General features: G+C 37.7%; 1 protein-coding gene across 1 annotated transcript in view; it reads right to left on the bottom strand.

The window, feature by feature from the left end:
- Window positions 1-6,408: 6,408 nt before the first annotated feature.
- RHOBTB3 (Rho related BTB domain containing 3) overlaps window positions 6,409-19,922 on the bottom strand; it is a 46,007-nt gene continuing 32,493 nt past the window's right edge. The window contains exons 9-12 of the mRNA XM_032476269.1: window positions 19,450-19,623; window positions 17,086-17,252; window positions 12,901-12,997; window positions 6,409-7,910 (exon numbers count right to left, since the gene is read on the bottom strand). Coding sequence (XP_032332160.1) covers window positions 7,795-7,910; window positions 12,901-12,997; window positions 17,086-17,252; window positions 19,450-19,623 — 554 coding nt within the window. The 3' untranslated portion in view covers window positions 6,409-7,794. The remainder of the gene's footprint in view (window positions 7,911-12,900; window positions 12,998-17,085; window positions 17,253-19,449; window positions 19,624-19,922) is intronic.

The following is a 19,922-nucleotide window of genomic DNA, read 5'->3' as shown; positions in this document are numbered from 1 at the left end:
TAAATGTAGAAAACCAACCCTACTTCTCTTCCAGCCAAGGGGACACAGGACTCCAGAACAATGATGTGTCTGGTTTCCCAGGTGACCATCGGGAGAGAATTAGACCAGATTTCTAGGAAAATAAAGTCTACATAGATTTTTAATTTTATGAAAACTGAAACTGAGGAAATTGTAGTTATTTTTCTACAGCCTTAAACTTACTAAAAATACAGGCAAAAGCGAGATACTTCCAATGAGGCGGAGGAAGGGAAAAGCATTCAGAAGCTGGAAACAGGCCTGTGTGAGGGGACAGTACTTACCTGCTACCTGTGAAGAGAGTTCTCAGGGCTCACAAAACTGGTTTAAACAAACTCTGTCCTATAAGACCCTCCGGTTTCAAAAAGATTTTTTATTTACAATTGTGCTCCAATATTTTTCCAATTATTACAGGGAAGTGAAATTTTTCTTTTTTTAAATCAGAAAAAATTTTTTTAAGGTAGATAATTTTCAGGGGAAAAAAGCATATTCTGAGATAGTAGCAAAATCTGTCATTATAAACAGAAAAGATTGGGGACTCAAATTTCCTGTTTAAAAGTACATGTAGGACTATTTCTAAGTCCCTTCAGAGTTTAATTTTACCTTAATTTATTGAGAATTCAGAGCCTTGCATCATCTACTGAGCAGAAAGGTACAAGGTCCAGCACTAGGGAAACCCTGAACTCGACAGGAAACTGGGAGGTCAATGACAGTGTGAGGTGAGGACTGCAGGAGGCTTACTGTGTGATTCTGAGAGCGCCTGAGTCCAGCCCCCACATACTGACCCCCCATCATCGCTCCCCTAACCAACAGAAATCCTCCTGGGAGGCTCTGCGCAGCCTGATTGCTCCACAGGGCCAGGCCTCAGGGGAAATTCATCTTTTGGTCAAACTTTTGTGAAGCAGAATTAGCAAAATGAATGTAGGGCAAAAGAGCTAGAAAAACTATCAAGGAGACAGAGGAGGGGCTTGGGTCTAGAAGCCAAAAGTCACATTGCTGGAGGAGGGGCAGGTGAGCCCCGGAGTCAGCAAGTGCTTCAGACCCAAGGGATCTGGCATTGTTTAGTGGTCCTCAAAGCTCACTCTATGGACCAGCAGCATCAGCATCACCTGGGAACTTGCTTCAAATGCAAATTCTCAAGCCCCAACCAAGATTGACCAAATCCAAATTCTGAGACCAGCACCCAGCATTCTGCTTTCAAAAGCCTGCCAGGTGATTTGATGACTGCTACAGTTTGAGAACAACTGGTTTAATGAAGTACTATGTTCAAAGTATTAAGACCCTGCCCAACTCTCCTTAAATGGTATTAAGAACAAAGGATATAATTTGTGTCACTTTTGCTTAAGAAAGGGGGTGAATTTGTTTCTTTTTGCTGCTGTAAAAAATGATCATAACTTAATGGCTTTAAAACAATACAGATTTATTGTCTTACAGTTTTGAAAGTCAGAAGCCCAAAATCAGTCCTACTAGTCTACAGTCAAGATGTTAGCTGGGCTGGTTCTTTCTGTAGGCTCTGAGGGGAGAATCCAGCTCTTTGCCTTGTTAGCTTTCAAGGCTGTCCTTCTCCTTTGACTCAGGACCCTTTCCTCTATCTTCAAAGGGTAGCATATTTAAATCTCTCATTCCCACACTGCCTCCTCCCCTAACTCTTACTCTACTGCCCCCCTTTTATAAGGGCCCTTGGGATTACAATGGAGCAACTCAGGATAATTGTCTCTTATCCATATCCTTAATCACACCTACAAAATCCCTTTTGCCATGAAAGGTAACATTCACAGGTTCTGGGGATTAGGATGGAGATGTTGAGGGGAAAGCATTATTCTGTCTACTACAGGGAGGACCATAAGAATATGCATTTCCATTTGCTTGTACCCACATAAATACACACTGTATTGATGCACAGAAAACAAATAAAAGTGATTCCCTATGGGTAGTGTGGGAAATGGGTGATGGGAGACAGAGATAGGACCAAAGACTCTCTTCCCAAAGTACACTTTTCATACTATTTTGAACTTTGAGCTAGGCAAATAAATTACCTATTACAATGTATCAACAGTTAAAAATAAAAAGAATGAGAAACTTTTAAGTACTGTTGGGCTGTTCTGCTTGAACATGACGTGTCAGAGACTAAACCACCAGGAAATCTGGAGTCATAGGAGTTCTAAGTATTAAGAGAAAAGTGTTCTAGTGGTGATGTAGTTACAAGGGGAAGAAAAAACCAGATAAAAGAATAGCCCCTCTGGCTTGGGTGTGAACAAAACAAGACAGGCTCTAAGTCATGGATGAAGACCAAGCCCAGCCTTTAAGGAAAAGTTACTGCTTTAGTTTTGGTTAGTTTGTCTTGAGTTAAAGAGTTGATCTGCAGATACTTCCAGTCTATGCTTCCAACAGAGGAAGAGAGGCTGAGATCCCATCTCCTTTTCACCTAATTTTTAAAAATAAGTAATATATTGTGTCCATTAAATTGCATGCTATTTTCTTAAATAGGATTAAATAAGAGAGCTCTTTGCTCTGAACGTGTAAGAGAATCTCAGACACTTTCGTACTAATGCTGATCATCACTGAACATTAAGCTATGACAGTGGAGCAGGACAACTATGACTTTGAGAACACAGCCTGGGAACGCCAAGGAAGTCATCTGTATGTAGTTAAAGGAGCATCTGCACACATGTATTATGTGTGACGCTGTGAGTTATTTTCCCTCCACTGTGTACAACAGGAACTTTGCTGTCCTCCCAAGCCCATCTCACTGCTAACCTCCAATGGAGACTCCCAGGCAGAGGTGTCCCCAAGGAGCATTTTGTACATGTTCTGTATCCCATCAATGAGGTACCACTTACCACTCTTCCATACTATCTTTTCATCAACTCCCCAGACAGCCAGCCACCCAGGTCACAAAGATAATCAAGACACGGTCCCTATCCTCAGATATAGCCAAATAGAGACCACCGATACATAAATACCTAAAATGTAGCAAGTGTCATAAGAAAGGTATGAATAACAGATAAGGAAAGACACAAGCAGAAGTAGTCAATTCCTCCTAGGAGAATCACAGAACGCTAAAGTGGTATGGCATTTAAGTGGGACTTTACAGGATATGCGGGAGTTTGCAAAGTGCACGGGAAATGGCCAACCAAACCAAGCCAAGGGAAGAGTATGAGGTGTGCAGGGACACAGGCAATCTGCATGGACAGTTCTACGTGTCAAGGCAAAAAAGATGGGGCTAGGTTATGAAAGGCCTTGCTGGCAGTGAGGATTTGGAGGTTCTTTAATGGGCAACAGAAGTCTTCTAGAAGGGTGTGTTCCCAGGTCAGATTTGTGTCAGCAACATAATTCCAGTGGAACTGTGGAGGCCTTTATGGGTGTGGGAGAACCCTTCCAAGAGGCAGGGCTGTATCATATAGTGCACATTCCGTCCTCATGTTACGGTTGCCTGGTCTCTCTCCCCCTCCTATCTGGGTTCCTCAGCCCTGGAAAGTTCCTATTTTTTAAAACTGAGATACAACTGACATGTAACAGTTTCAGATAAAACATAATGATTTCATACTTGCATATACTGCAAAACGATGGCCACAATAAGTCTAGTCAACATCCATCACCACACAGTTACAAATGTTTCTCTTTGTGATGAGAACTTTTAAAATCTACTCTCATAGCAGCTTTCAAACACACAATATAGTAATATTACTACACCATGCTGTACCTTATATCCTTATGACTTATTTTATAACTGGAAGTTTGTACATTTTCACCCCCTTCACCCTTTTCAGCCCTATCTCCTGCCTCTGGCAACCACCAATAATGTTCTTTAAATCTGAGCCTATTTTTGTGGGGGAGGTTTTTAGTTAGTTTAAGATTTCACATATAAGTGATATGGTATTTGTCTTTCTCTGTATAACTTATTTCACTCAGCATAATGTCCTCAAGGTCCATGTATGTTGTCACAAATAGCAAGATTTTATACTTTATGGTTGAATGATATTCCATTGTATATATATATAGCGGATTTTCCTTATCCACTCATCCATTGATGGATACTTAGGTTGCTTCCATGTCTTGGCTATTGTACATAATGCTGCAGTGAACATAGGAGTGCAGATATCTTTTTGAGTTAGTGTTTTCATTTTCTTCACATAAATATCCAGCAGTGGAACTGCTGGATCATATGGTAGCTCTGTTTTCACATTTTTGAGAAATCTCCATACTGTTTTCCACAATGACTGTACCAATTTACATTCCCACCAACAGTGTACAAAGTTTCCCTTTTCTCCACATCCTCGCCAACACTAGTTATTTCTCGTCGTTTTGATAATAATCTTTCTGACAAGAGTGAGGTGACACCTCATTGTGGTCTTGATTTGCATTTCCCTGATAATTAGTGATCTTGAGCGTCTTCTCATGTACCTCCTGGCCACCTGTATGTCTTCTTTGGAAAAATGTCTATTTCAGATCCTCTGCATATTTTTAAATTGGATTGTTTGGGGTTTTTTGGCTATTGATTTGTATGAGTTCTTTACATAGTTTGGGTATTAACCCTTTATCAGAAATATGACTTGCAAATATTTTCTCCCACTCGGTAGGTTGCTTTTTCATTTTGTTGGAAAGATCCAAAATTTTAACCTTCTGTTATGTGGAGCTGCTGCTTCACTTCTCAAAAGCCTTGGCCCCAACCAACACTTAAGCCCACAGAGGCTCACTTCTATACTACATAATTATCAAAGCATTTTTCTAAATAAATGTAGTTATTTTATTAAGAGAAATTCTGCTACCAGCTGTTAAAGGTAACATAAATTTCTTTGTCTCATCACACACATTTACAATATCAACAACATTCTAAATATTTTACACATAATGGAAATTATCCTTGAAATAATTATGTTTGAGAAATACAAGGCAGTATTCCCAAATTTACTTCAACAATTCAACATCCAAGGTAAAATAACCACATGACACATTGTTAAACTTGTTTTAAAAAAAAGGTTTATTTGTTACAAAAATGTTAAATACTAAAACTAAAAACATATAAATTCAGGTCAGGCTATATTAAAATACACACATACCCTTCTTTGCAAAATTATTAAAGATTGAATTAAACAGATGCTTTAAATTAAATAAAATACTCTTGAGGACATTTTTGTCTAATTATATCAGTGTAGTGTAGTTTTTAAAATTATAGTTGAAAAGTTCAGCCGTCTTGGAAGTCAAATTTATCCAATTTTTCAGTTTTCTGCTACTGCCCAATACGAAGTCATTATGCTGGCTTAGACAGGGTGAATTTCAGTTATGTTACTGAACCTTCTATATTGCATGCCTACTCTCCTACAATATGAACACAGAGTAGTCAGAAGCATACAAAGGGCTATACAGGGTGAAAACCTGGCCCGGAAAGAAAAGGCCTTAGTTCTACCATACGGTATCTTATCTAATTAAAATGACTGGTAAATATATTGAAGCAGAGATCAGCACAAAGCATACATTCAACTAGAAATAACTTTTCAATTAGAAAAACTCAAAAAGAGCACTCATTTCTCCAAGATAGTTTATAAGGTTTTAAAATTTCTTACTATTTTTAATTGAGTTAATTCCAAGGTATTGAAGAGTCTAGGTTTAAAAACTAATTTGATTACTGTTCTAATAAGCCCAGGAGAGCTGTGACATCCGTGTGTTTGAGTTGCTCACGCAGATGGCAAAGAACTTTCATAATAAAAACTACATGCTCAACACCAATAGAGAACCAGCTTCCAAACCCAACTTCCACTTAGGTCAAACAAGCTAAAATCTACCTATGGCTATTAAAATGTTAAATAGTATCTTCAAGAAAATATTTTGCTTCAGGACTTATATTTTTCAATTTCCTAGATTAAAAGTTACTTATAATTTTAAGTGCTGTAATTAATGTAGGGATAGGAATATGCTTATGAAAAGTAAAAGGCTATCACTGTATTTGAAAAGGTCTTAAATGTGAGTGAATTTCTAGAAGTCTACTACAGTATTTATTCTTTCCAATGCTAATCCTTGTCAAATGAGATTTGCCAATATTTGATTAACTCAAGTGAGTAAAATACAAAAGACATAAAATGCATTCCAGGAATCTTCATCAACACATTCCAATTAAATTCATGTTTCTTGGAAGAGATCTGTAGGGAATTTTTACTGTTTTACTCTGACGGTGCTGGTGTACATCAAAGGACTAACTGTATTATGTCTATACATGGTATAAAACTGTTTAATCAAATCTTTGAATGGTTGGAGAAACTGTGTATTCTAAAGTCATTGGAAATTAAAAGAAAAATATATTCCAATACTGAATTACAGATGAAAATGATGCTAATAATAAATAGCAATCTGCTTTTCCATGTTTCAGCTTGTGAGCTGCTGATATAATTGTTTCTGTTGATGTGTGATATTAAGAGAAACTATGATTCTGCCCTCTATTCTAGTACCATTTTCTCTACATGTAACAAGTCTTGATTTATATCCTTTCTTTTAACTTACTAGATAATCTTGAAGGACAAGATTCATATCATTCTTCATCAAATAACCTTTCGGTCCTCAGAAAGAACACAAAATTCAAGCCACTGACATCCTAATCTTAGTAAATACACTAAAAGAAAAAAACCCTTCAGCTTTTGATTGCAAATTCTCCAGAAAGCAACTTTTCCTATGAGCGTTTTATAGACGCATTTTAAGGCATGTTGGCCAGTCACTTTTACTAACATTCTGGTCTTACAGAATGATCAAGAAAGTATTCATCTGTGATAGAACCAGAATTGTTAAGTGTTTGAAAGCTAAGCCAACACAACGCATTTCTCACTTGCCAGCCCAGGTGGCAGAGGAGGGAGGCCCTGGATGGTAAAGACTTCCCCAAGGATGGGAAACAAGGAATCCCATATGATCTCTTCCCTCAGCAAGCCTCTTTCTCTTTCCTTGATGTCAGTGCTTCTTTTTTTGCTTTCAGAGAAAATAATGTTTGAGCAAGAAAATATGTCCTGCTAGGAGATACACATAATTTGGGTGCCAGGTACAAAGTGAGAATGCAGGGCCTGTCTTCAAACATTATTAAGAATTTTAAGATGGCGAATGCAGAGCATTAAACCCTTCTAAGCAGAGGGCTCTCTGTGACCACACAGGTTACATGCCATGAAGCCAGCTATATATAGATTTCCTGCCTAATCCGAATCCCGGGGAGAGACAAGGTGGCTCAGTTGGGTTGTCCAGATTAAAAAAAAAACAGATTTTTTTCCATGATGGTTCAAACACTGTCACTGATTTAGAACGAAGTGGCATTTCACTTGCAAAATCCCAGGCAAATTTCTATTCCTGAAATCTCAGACTGACCAGTCTTCCCCTAGATTTCTCATGATAGAAATAGTCATACTGAATCTTTAAGTGGCCCTTATTTTAATAGAGCAGTTAGACAGACATGATGAAATTTCTGTATTAATCCTGCATGATTTTTAAAAAAATCTAAACTTTCTTAATTGGGAGTTAAGTTATTAATATCACTAAAGCAATAGGGCATTTTAAAGGGAAAAATTAGCTGTACAACAGCTTTATATACTAGGGAAAGTCTTAATTTTAGCCTATGGTATATTTTGTTCCCTTTCAAGATCGTAATAGTAGGTTTTTTTGAAGAGAACTAATAAACACATTAAGCTGTATGGTGACTTTTCTTTTTAACTCCCATACTGGTTTCAGTCACAAGAATTTTACTGGAACCCAGAAGTACCCCATTCTTCATAATAACAAGAAAAAGTGTAGGTATATAAAAACTCCAGGTTACATGACTGAGCAACGGCATTTCCGGGAGTGAATATATTTCCTGTATTCCGCAAGCTGCTTCAAGTACATATTTGACGGCCATCTGTGCTTTTCAACAAAACTGCGTTCTTCCACTAAAATTTTCAGAAAAAGAATGTTAACTGAAAATATGTTATTTAGGATCAAGTTTAGATATTAACTGTTGGTTTCCTATCTAACAGATGAGCTCCAAGTTCTGCTGTATCCTCCCTATACTTTCCTCAATCAGTCACCAGGACCGATGTTATTCTGTGATTTACAATTATGTGCATCTTGTCCTTTGCTGCATCAAATAGGATTTGATTATGTCCTTTTTTTTTTTTTCCAAATAAGACTTGTTTTTCCTGGAAATAAGGACTTTTTTTCATTTAATTAGTTTTCTTTGTAGCTAACGCAACGTTCCAAACTCTTCAAAGCCCTCTCAATTCTATTTTCCACTGGGCCACAGCTATCAAGGGTCGAGCCATTCCTGAGGGGTTCCCTGTTGCTGTGGCCCTGGAGACCCCTCTCAGCCTTTAGGCCTGCTTCATGCGTTCATGTGGGATCCCTCCGCTCCTGGACTCTAGGTCCTTCACTCTGTTCTCTCTGTGGTTTTGGCGAAGCACAGCTGTTACTAGCTTCCTGAAAAGGGGAGGTGTGCATAAGAAGTATTTTTGAGGCCCTGCTTGTGATGAAACATCTTTAATCTTTCCTTACACATAACGGATCACTTGGCTGAGAACGGAATTCAAGATTGAAAATTTCCCTCAGGATGTTGAAGACGGTTTAAGTACTCCACTGCTTTCCAGTGTCCAAGGTTGTTAAGAATTCTATTACCATTCAAATTCACAGTCCTTGGTAAGTGATCTGCAGGTTTTTTATCCTGTAAACTTTTAGACTTTTCTATTTGCAGTTGGTGTTGCTGCCCATCCCAATGATAGACCTTGCTTATTTATTAAGCTGAGCACTTAGCAGAGCCTTTTAATCTGCTGAGTCAGTCCCTTCAGTACTGGCATATGTTCTTGTACTATTTCTTTGATAATTTTCTCCCAGTGTTTTTTTCCCCCTTGCATTAACTTCTGTCACTCAGATACTTCACCTCTTATATTGAGCCTCCAATTTTTTTGTTTTTTGAACAAACTCTCTCCTACCTGTCTCTTTATCTTTTTTGTCCTACTTTCTAGATTCCTTACCTTTATCTTTCAATTCTTTTATTTATTTAGTTGTTTGAGGTTTTTTGATTTTGGAGTTTTTGCTATCATTTTAATTTTCAATAGCAACTTCTTGATCTATTTTTTTTAATAATACGAAAATACACATAACATTAAATTTACCATTAACTTATTATCTTAACTATATTTAGGTGTACAGTTTAGTAGTGTTAAGTATATTCACATTGTTATCAACCAATCTCCAGAACTCTTTTCATCCTGCAAAACTAAAATCCTTTATCTGTCAAACAACAAATCCCTGTACCCCATACCCACTCCCCTAAGCCCCAGCAACCACTATGTCTCTATGAATGTTGTTTCTTTTTCAGTAACATTCTATCCATGCTTTATGAATGTGTATCTCTTATTCTTTGTGGACATTAATTTTAGGTTGTTTTTTTTTAAGGTTTTCTTCTATTCTTTGTTCCTGTAAGTTCCTTCTCTTCTGTTTTTATTCATTTTGTTTTGATTTTAGTATTCATCTTTTACATTGGACCACTGCCTCAAATATCTGTTGATCCTCAGTTAGTTTCTTTATATTTAGGAGTGAGCTGTTAGAAAGCTGTTTGGAAATCTTTTGGACATGGGTAGGACTTGCTGACTGGTGGAATACACTGTAGCATGACTGAGCAAGGTATCTGCTGGGTTCATTGAGAGAATTCCCAAATGACCGCACCTATATATTTTTTCTCTAAGGTCAGGGGAGGATGCTTCAGTTTCATGTCCAGAGTGTGAGAGTGAAAGTGGTAGTCAAAGTGAGAGACAAATACCTGGCAGCAAGAATTCTAGAACCTGGATATGGGAAGAAGGCTGGAGGCTTAATACACAATGTGTACAATTTCATGTGGCACCCGTGTTTTCAGTCCAGCTCCTTGCCCTGATCTCAGCTATACCCTGAGTTTGTGCTTCTATTAACTTTTTTGGTTTAATTTCTCCAGAAATAAACCTCCCATCTCCTGTGACGATGAGGGGAGAAGCAGATGCCTGCCTGGGTGGGACAGAGTGCAGCAAAAGCTAATTCTACTAATTCTACTGCTTTCAGCCTCAAGCCTCATTCTGCTTTCTGAAATAACTGATTCTTCAAATTTCTAAGGATTTACAGTATTTGCTGGGTGAATCAGCTTGTTTCTCATCAGTATTCCCCTCTGTGAGCACTTAGGTTTCCTTCTGCTAAGTCAACTTCCACTTCTCCACTTACTGTTTGACCTCATCTATTGTAATCTGGATTAACACGGTCTTGATCCAGGCTGTAGGACGTGGATAAAAAGAACCTAGTTGTTCAGGGAAATTGTTGTAGATTTCATTAGGAAGCAAAGGTGATATAAGATGACTCTCTCAGTTAAATTTAAAAAAAACCAAAAAAACAAAACAACAACAACAACAACAAAAAAAAAAAACAAGAGAAAAGTTCTCATAGATGAGCTCTGGTGGCAGCAAAAATCCAAACAAGACAAAAAAACTCTTTAAGATAAATTAAACTGCAAGAATAATAAATCCATAAACACCAAGGGTAACTTCTATTCCTGTGCACTACTGTTTGTTTTCTTAATAGTCCAGTATCTACATTATTTAACTGAATTCTGATGTATCAGTGCCAGCATTAATGTGAGATCTTTTCCAGTCTCACTTTTTGATTTCTAAACAACTCTAAAGAAGAAAAATTCCCAGGTAAGAGAAAACATTTCCTATAATTTCAATAGGAATTTGATAATTTTTGAAGTTGAAAATAGGTAACTCTCTATGGAAGCTGCAAAGTGACTGTGACACGAACCCTTTTCAATTTCAAGTGAGCACGTGAAGTAGGCCGAGAGGAAGGCAACAGGGAGGAGAGGAGACTCCTCTCCTATGGGACTCCAGGGAGGACACATGCCTTCAAATGGATGGCCACTGCCCAATTCTAGCTTGTTGCCATGTGGGAAGATGGGCCCAGAGTAGCCCGACCTTCCAACTTTTCAAAAGAAGCTAGAAATTTGGATTTTGAAATGTGACATGTTACGATTTTCAAATGTTGACACTAACTATATATATGTTTTTTATATCTATAATAATTATATATTATAATTTAACATAATATATAAAATACCACATGGTCCAAATGAAATCCCTTGGCAAGATAAGTTCAGCCCACAGACTGCCGGTCTGTGACTGCTGATACAGACTATCACATCCTCCCTTACCCACAGGGGCTTTTTCTCTCTGCCCAAGAGGACACATCACAGCAGGTCCTGGACATGAACAGGCACCACTGAATCAGAGCACTCATGATACTGTTTTAATTCCCATCAAAGGAACATAAGACAATCACTGACACAGCCTCATGTTCTTACCCTGCCTCGTCAAATTACACCCTGGAGTAGTGCTTCTCACTACACCAGGTGGTCATAACATACTTTATAGGCAACTGTATAAGCAATAAAATTTAAAAAAATTAATAACTCGAAGGCTTTAGAGAGCACCTTTCTCCCAAGGTTGTCACAGTATTCTACGTGAATCATATATCTACACAAGACAGTAAGTGGAAAATCATCTTTCTCTTCTTTTACAAATGAAGGTGACCTAAGGTGGTAGGATGAAGGTGCTTAAAATCAAAATGTTCATTTATTTCATTTTTAATTGACTCCTTAAAGAACAACTATGCAAGAATGCCCCTACTAACTAACTGCAAGGGGAAGTATGCCTTATGTTTAAGAATGGATTTTGTTTCTTGCACAAAGTGAACAGTTAGTAAACATCTATCATCCTGCTTTGATTTATTACATTACTCTTCTGCACTAATAGTCAGATTCTAGGCAAAGAGGCTCCCAATAGGCATACAATGTTTACTGACAGGCTGCACACGTCTGCCAAACACTGACTGTGTGTTTCTTGGTTTCCTTAACTGTACAACGAGTAGCTGAATGAAACCAGACATGTTCACATGTTTTAGCAGCTGATTCTCTCTTACAAGCAAAATCCTACGTAGAATTCTAAGACTTAAGCAAATAAAAGTGAGACTGCTCTGGATGAAGGTGGGAAGAAGGAGTCTAAGAAACTGCAAACACCAGCCTCTCCTCCTCCCTCCCTCCTGCCCCCACCCACTCCTGCTCTCTGCCCCCACCTCACAAGAGCTTCGGGCATCTCCAAGGAGGGTTCTCCGTTTAGAGTTTAGAGTTACTTGACCAGGGGGTCTTTAATTTCCTTTTCCTTTTAACTTGATTATTCCTTGAGCCTATTCCATGTAATAACATGAGCAAGCCATTGTATCTAAGCTGACTGCTGTCTATTCTGGCAACTATTCTATTTTCATTTTCTTTCATCTTACGCAGCACTCAGCAGCTCACCCTTTGACTGGTTTTAACCTTCACAATTTACCTTAAAAAATCACATTACATGTACTCTATGATCAGTAAATTTTTCAACACTCCTTGATCAATAAAAAATTGTTAATGCCAAGTAATATAACGAACCTACACAGAACCTACACAGGTGATACCAGTACAATAGAACTATATATTACAAGGAATAAATTTTTCTTTATAAGAAAAAATTCTTAAGATCTGTACTTTTTAAATTTTGCTTCTGACTTAGGTGGTTAAAACCAAATCTCATTTAATACAACCAAATGCCATCTGAGGCCACTTTATCTCTCTACTTCAGAAAAAAAAAAAGCACTTAAAAATGAATAGGAGCTATGAAACAATCGTTAGAAAATTTCTTGTGTAACACGGGTCAAGCTTCTTATGTAACACAGGTTACTGTAAGTTAAAGTGTCCTCAATTATCACACTGCATATCCAAAAGGAATGTATTACACTGACTTCTTATTTTTTAAAATCTACTATTCCTACAAATTAAGTCTCAAGTCTAAGAACAAAGAACATGAAGTTTTCTTTTCAAAACAGTAATTAGCCATCTACCTGAAAGATCCTGAAATTCAGGCTTTTGACTGAAGATGAGGTAGTTAGTGGCGATGAAATGAAGTAGCCAAGTTGAGAGGCAATCAGAGTGGTGAAACTGCAAAAAACAAAAATGGGAAGTGAAGCAATATTGTACACAATGACCATTGATACGAGGATTAGATGGTGAGAGTGGTCTGGAGAACACAGGGAAGGCCCAATTCCATGTTTAATGTGTCTGTACATGATGCAGCCTTCAGCCTACTCTGAGAGCAGACAGAAGAAGGGGGCATTATGAACAAATAATGATAAAAATCACATCAATGAAGAAACCAAATCAAATGAAGAACAATCTATGGCTGCCAGAGTGGCTGAATGTCTTTAAGCAGATGACAGGCCGCATCTGTGGGTAACAAAGACTATTTGATGTTCTTGAGAATTTCATTTAAGCCTTCAATCTAAGGTCATGGCCTTCACTAACTGCACTTGTACCTGTGCAGAAAGTGACCCAGCAGGGAGAAGATTATGGTTAGTAAAGGTATACACTTGGCCATATCTCAACAAGTTCACCTGCAGAGAAAACCAGAGAATATTTTGAGAAGGAAAAGTCATCAACCTAAGGGTACGGGTTTCAATGTGTAAATACTTTCTATGAGAAGGTTATGTCTGAATAGTTGCTTTTAAGTGGGATGTACTATTACACACTGAGCAGGGTTTCCATTTATCATCCTGAGTTCCAACAGCTAATGAAAGGGAAACTCAGAAACTTGGCCATGACATCATCATCTTGGTGCCAACCCAGTGACACTCACTAATCCATCTAACCACTCAATTCAGATGACAGTAAGTTGCTTCCAGACAAACTTGGAACATGAATATAGTTCTTTTTATTACTATTGCAGTAAAGTATACACAACTCAAAACTTACCATTTTAACCATCTTTAAGTGTACAGTTCGGTGGCATTAAGTACATTCACATCATTGTGCAACCATCACCACTATCTATTTCCAGAAATTTTTTATCTACCCAAAGTGAAACTCTATACCCATTAAAAAAATAACTCCTCTTTTCTCCTATCCTCAGTCTCTGTAACCACTATTCAATTGTCTCTCAATGGATTTGACTATTCCAGGTACCACATATAAATTAAATTATACAATGTTTGTCCTGTTTCGTCTGGTCTATTTTACCTAGCATAATGTCCTCAAGGTGCATCCATGTTGCAGCATTCTCTACAATTTCCTTTTTAAGGCTGAGTAATACTCCATTGCATTATGTACCACACTTTGTTTATTCATCCATCTGTTGATGGACACTCAGGTTGTTTCCATCTTTAGGCTAAATATAGCTCTTTTAAGGACACTCAAAGATATTATATAAGCAATAATATGCTAAATTGAAAAAAGATTTGTAATCTCAAATCTTAAGGAGGAAACTCAAGTATTGCTCTTTTTAAAAGTTATAATGTGGGAACATTTTAACATGTAAATTCATAAGTCCCTCTGATTTTCATTACATAAAATCAGAATTTTTGAGTTGTAAGAGACTTTATAGCTCATCTAAAACCAGATCACATTTTAACAATCTTTTTTCACTTTATGTTTTAGCAGATGAATGTGAGTGATCTCAAGGGAACAGAGCAAGCATGTGTAGCTATTTTAACAGAAGCCACTGGAACTACTAGATGGTTAATCCAGAGCAGAAAACCTACCAACTGAAGGTGAGAACACAGCCTAAGGGCTGTGACTTCGAAAGAGAAGGGAGATCACAGAAATGAATAGCTGGCTACAAAAACATGGTTCAAATACAGAATTTTATTTTTGAACAAAATTTAAGATTTAATAACTGTGGGCTCTTGGCAAGTGATGATACGTATCTCACTGGAAAAAGTATGTTTTTGGAAGAATATGTGCTGACTTGAAAAAACTTGTTTAAACTGAGATAAAGTAACAGAATTTTAAAAATATATTAAAAAAAACCCTATAAACAAAATGCTATAGCATTTAATAGCCCTATGAAGAAAATAATGATGGAGAAAGTACCCAAAAACTCATAAGGAAAAGATGAGAAACAAAACTGGTGACCGGAAGCAGCCAAATTTTAATGCACAGATTATAAGTAAGAAGTTGAGTTCAAAACTGTAATATGAGAGTAAATAAAACTTCATAGGAATCATCAAAGTTTGCCACACAGGGTCTAAAGGGGAGTAGAGATAAGGAAATCTCTACCTAAATCTGAAGGCACTGATCTGGTTAAGGGGAAAAAAGCCTCTGTTGCATGTTTAGAGTTCAACTTGATGGAAATATATGAACCTGAAAGTAGAACCATGGTAAAGAACTGAGAGAGGTTAGGGGAAAGTTCCAGCAGAAGTGAGAGAATACCAACACTGCTTATCTCTACCAAAGGTATGAATGATGCTTTCCTGATACACAATACAAGACTGGCAGAGATGATCGAGGGACTGGAAATTTCAATTACTCAGAGAGCTATGGGAAGTCTAATTCTGCCAAAAGACAGTTTCACCTCCTAGAGGTCAGAGAAGCAGTAACTGAAGTCTGACTAACCGATGAACTGGCTGGCAAAGTGGGACCTCAACCCCGGAACTTCAGAGACAATTGGGAAGAATATGATCCTGTTTCTGTGATTCATAATCGGAAAATGAGGGACCACCAGGAATAGACTAAAGGAAAACTGGTAAATGTAAGCTTTATTTTAGCAAATAAAAGCCTTCAGAAACAAATAGTAAAATTCAAGAAGAGTTGGTATCTCAGATTTTTTAAATTCAAGGGAAAAAATAAGGATAATCACATAATCAGAAACCAGTCAGGAAAAACAGATAAGGAAGAATTTCTGACAATACAATCATAAGTGACGCTGATGAGGAACTGTGTGTAGGTGTGTGCGTGCGTGTGTGTGTGTGTGTGTGTCTGGAGTTGGGGGGGCACTTAAAGAAATCAATGCAACCATGCAGGAAGTTCCCTTATGCGTGAGTTACTTAAAAGGATACTACAAGACAGGGAAAGAGAAGCTTGAGTCCATTTTTCAAAAGCATGAAAGACTTGTTAGAATGTATGAAAATGATACATCAAAAATGAACTGTTTGTGAAAATGAACTGTTTAGAAAGAATAAAAAAGAACTTTTAAACTAAATCTAGAGGGTAGCTATTAATCCCCAGGCTCAATGTAAATATATTACAAAGAGAGATCAGGGTTACTCAATTTCTTACTCGTTTTTTTTTCCTAATATTAAATACATATGATCTAATGACTTGAATATGAAAGAAATGAACTCCAGAATAGATAAGGAGTTAGTAAGAGAAGACTGAGATGCTTTAAATGATTTCCTTTTCATGCCCAGAAATAGATACATTGATTAATGACTTCATCACAGTGTGGAGGAAAGCTTTTAGCAGCCCCAGAGTCTATCCTTTGCCCCACTATGTGGCTCTATCTTAGCAACTTGGATGAAGACAAATTTGTCATATTTTCCTAATATTTCACAAAGCCCTGATAGTCTGTAATGATGGATCAAATGCATTCCTGTGAAAAAGACTTAGAAGGCTCAGCGTGGTGCAAGCTCAGTACACATCACTGTGTTCCACAACCGCTCCAAGCCCCAAACCTATCTTAGGATGGGCAATGGAATGTAGACTAACAGCTCATACAATGGGACATTTCAACAAAAGGTGTTTGAAAGAATTGATGAAGGACATCAGTACTTCCTACAAACAACCAGAACTTCAAAACACGTTCATAAAGTGAATGTATGAATGAATAAATGAATGAATGAACAAATAAATGAGTTCAGCCTAACCACCTCTATCAGTATGTATGCACCAATCCTGTCACTTTCCTTTCAGGAACCCTAAGGTGTGATCATTTGTAGGGGGATCAATGTAAATTCTATTTCCTATAATGCCTATATGAAACAATACTGCACCACACTCAACTGACTCTAATGAGGGTCACTACTCAGTTCAAAATTCTACCTCCTTATTTGAAAGGGACTGTTCAAAAACCCTATGCTTCAAAATCATCTGACTGCAGAAAATGTTGTGAGGGCACATTTACCTGATTTAGCCAAACTTCCAAACTAAGACAAGCACTAATATATCTCTTAATAAACAGAAAACATTCTAACGTAATATAATTTTTCTGTAATTAAAAAAAAAAATCAAACAACCAGATACCCAGGGCCAATTACCTTGGCTTTTTTGAGCAGGTCAACTATGTCGAGGTTCATAGACGCCAGTTCCCTGCTCGGCATGCTCTGCAGCTGGGTAATGATAAACAGCTCACAGATGTGCTGCAGTCTGGATACTTGGTACATCTCCGCACAGATCAGGAGACACATAGCCTGGAAAATGCCGGCTGATGCAGGAAGGGAGACAAGAGAAAATGGACAGTAAAACCATTTCTTTTATGACCTAAAAACAAAACACCACCACAAAACAGAAACAAAAAAATGTCAACTGGATCATCCAGTGTAGAAGAGAATGCCTAGAAAAAGCCTTGAAGGAGTGAGTCAGCCTTCTCCATTTCAAAGCAAATTCATTCAAGCCTTCACACTCAGAAGTGAATCTGTTGTTGTTTTTAATTCTCTAGAGAAGGAGATTCTACAGTTGTCCTTAATAATCAATCTGAGGGCTGTCAAGCAGTTCTTCCTGGTAGCTATACCAGATCTTTGGAATTTTTCTTCTCCTGGCTTTAGTCCTCAGGTTTGTTAATTTTGTTTTTATTGTGGTAAAATAAACAGAAAATTACCATTATTCATTTTTAACTGTAAAGTTCAGTGACATTAAGCACATTCACATTGTTGTGTAACCATCACCACTACATTTTTTAAAACTTTCTTCATCTTCCCCAACTGAAACTCTGTACCCATTAAGCGGTAACTCCCTTTTCCTCCTTCCCTCAACCCCTGGCAATCACCCAGGCTTTTCTGTTTGTTTGTTTAACACTTCTCTATAAGCCTGATTTTTTCATGTAATTCCTTCATGTCCTTCCCTAAATTCCTTGCCTTTTTTGTAGATAGAAACCAAGAATAGTGTGTATGATAAATATTTCACATAATAGACTACTTTCCTTTCTGTAATTTTCCCAGTGCAAATATTCCAATATCCAGCTTAACTTTTTGATTATTTATTCTGACTCATCTTCCCCGGCACCTTCACCTGTTAACAGTTTTTAAAGTGTTTTGTCTTAAAGCTACTGTTACTTTTCTGAGCATTCTTCTAATTAGCAAGATAAAACAAAAGTCAAAGCTTCAATTACTCTTGTAAGGGAATGATTGAAAAACTAAGTTTTCTTGTTATTCTAAATTTTAAAATGTAATATACATATTTGCCAGTACTGAAATAATAAAATACACAATAACACACATTCTGATGAGAATCAATACTTTCATTTTTTATTGAGCAGAAATGATAAGCCAGTCTTTAACACAAACAGTAATAATAGTAACTAGCTCCAAAATACTCCACAGCTAGCTGCAAGACCAGAATTAATTCAATTAAAAGAAGAATTTTCTGTTTTGGAACTTCTAAAACTTTTCCCTTGAGGGCTCATGACTTGTTTAAAACTTATGAGATTTCAATAGCAAACATCGGAAATCTTCCAAATCTAAAAATTAAAGCAGTAAACTTGAAGAGACGTATGGTCTGAAATGTGTACTTTCTTTTATATTTGCTAGGGTGCCTGGTTCAGTTATCAAGGTCTCAGGCTCCTGGACTAAGTAAGCCACCACGGGCTTATTCTAGTTGTATTTGTGCTGGGAGCCATCTGGTGGCCAAAGGATAAAGACTAATTAAAGGAGGCCTCCATGCCTGCATCCCAAGGCTACAGGCCTGTAGAAAGGATTCTACAATTTCTCCAAAGAGCCTCCAGATACAGGAAACCTGCAAAATGTTCCAACCTGCAGCTACTATAGACAGTTTCTGATCAAAGACAGTCCCTAGGTCAGTGAATAGGGAAATAAATCCTACAGTCCATTAGGTATTCTGAACCATTTAGGGGAAGTTTTTAGAGAAGTCACCTTTAGGGAGTCTGACTCTAGGAGAAGTGAGAAAAAGGCCTTTAAAAAACCCAGATCCTCTGGGCCAGAGGGATGACCAAGGGAATCTTGGAATACTGAAATACCTTACAAGTGCCTTCATCAGAAGTCAGAGCCATAAAAGCAGCTGCCTAACCCTCTTCTCACGAAAGGGATAGTGTTCCAAGGAGCCCTCTGCCCCAGTCTGTAGAACTGGAGTAGCCACTTGGTACCACGAGACACTTCCACTTCCAGGGTGCCTGCGGTGAGCGCCATGCTGCAAGTGCTGGCTGGGACATGTGAACTTACACCAGGGTCAGAGAGCCCCAGAGAGATACCCAATCACTGCTCTTCCACTTGAACTGACTGAAAATTCACTGCTGCACCAATATCACCTCCACCTGCTTTAGCACATTCCATGATGTCAGCTCTCATAAACCGTAAATGAAAACAGATTTCATAGAAAGCAATTTCTCCAAACAGGTTATTAGGAAAGAAAGGTTTATGAGATACTATCTAACATTTATAGCTGCTCACCTGGACAACAGGAGTCTGTGTATAGGTATTCTAAGAATGACAAGAAAGTCTCTTTGGAAACACCATAAACTGGAATCAGAACACTCTTTGCTTCCATGTAATTCCCATTAAACATGGCTGCCATCACTTCACAGCGGGCCACCAGGATGGCCCTGTGGGCTGGCACCGTCGTACCTGTAAGGTTCAAGTGGGAAGTAAAGCTGAGTAAGATAAACTTGCAGAGTTACTGTTCTAGCAATTTCTCTCCTAATTAGAATGGTATTGCATTAGGTACAGCCAAGCTGATATTCAGAAACCAAATTTTCAGGTGATAAACAGCATTAATTCAGACTTTTTAGCTTTTAAATAAACTGAAAAACTGAGAGTTCAAAAGTTGACTGTAAAACCAACACTTTACAAGTCAGGAAACTATTTTTTCCTTAGTTTCTTATTTCCTGAATACAGAAACACTGAAATGAAATATTCTGCTTCAT

Source organism: Camelus ferus, chromosome 3, assembly GCF_009834535.1.
Source record: "Camelus ferus isolate YT-003-E chromosome 3, BCGSAC_Cfer_1.0, whole genome shotgun sequence".
Lineage (NCBI taxonomy): Eukaryota > Metazoa > Chordata > Mammalia > Artiodactyla > Camelidae > Camelus > Camelus ferus.
Note: the sequence above shows the minus strand (reverse complement) of the source record. Positions and strands in the feature narration are given on the sequence as shown.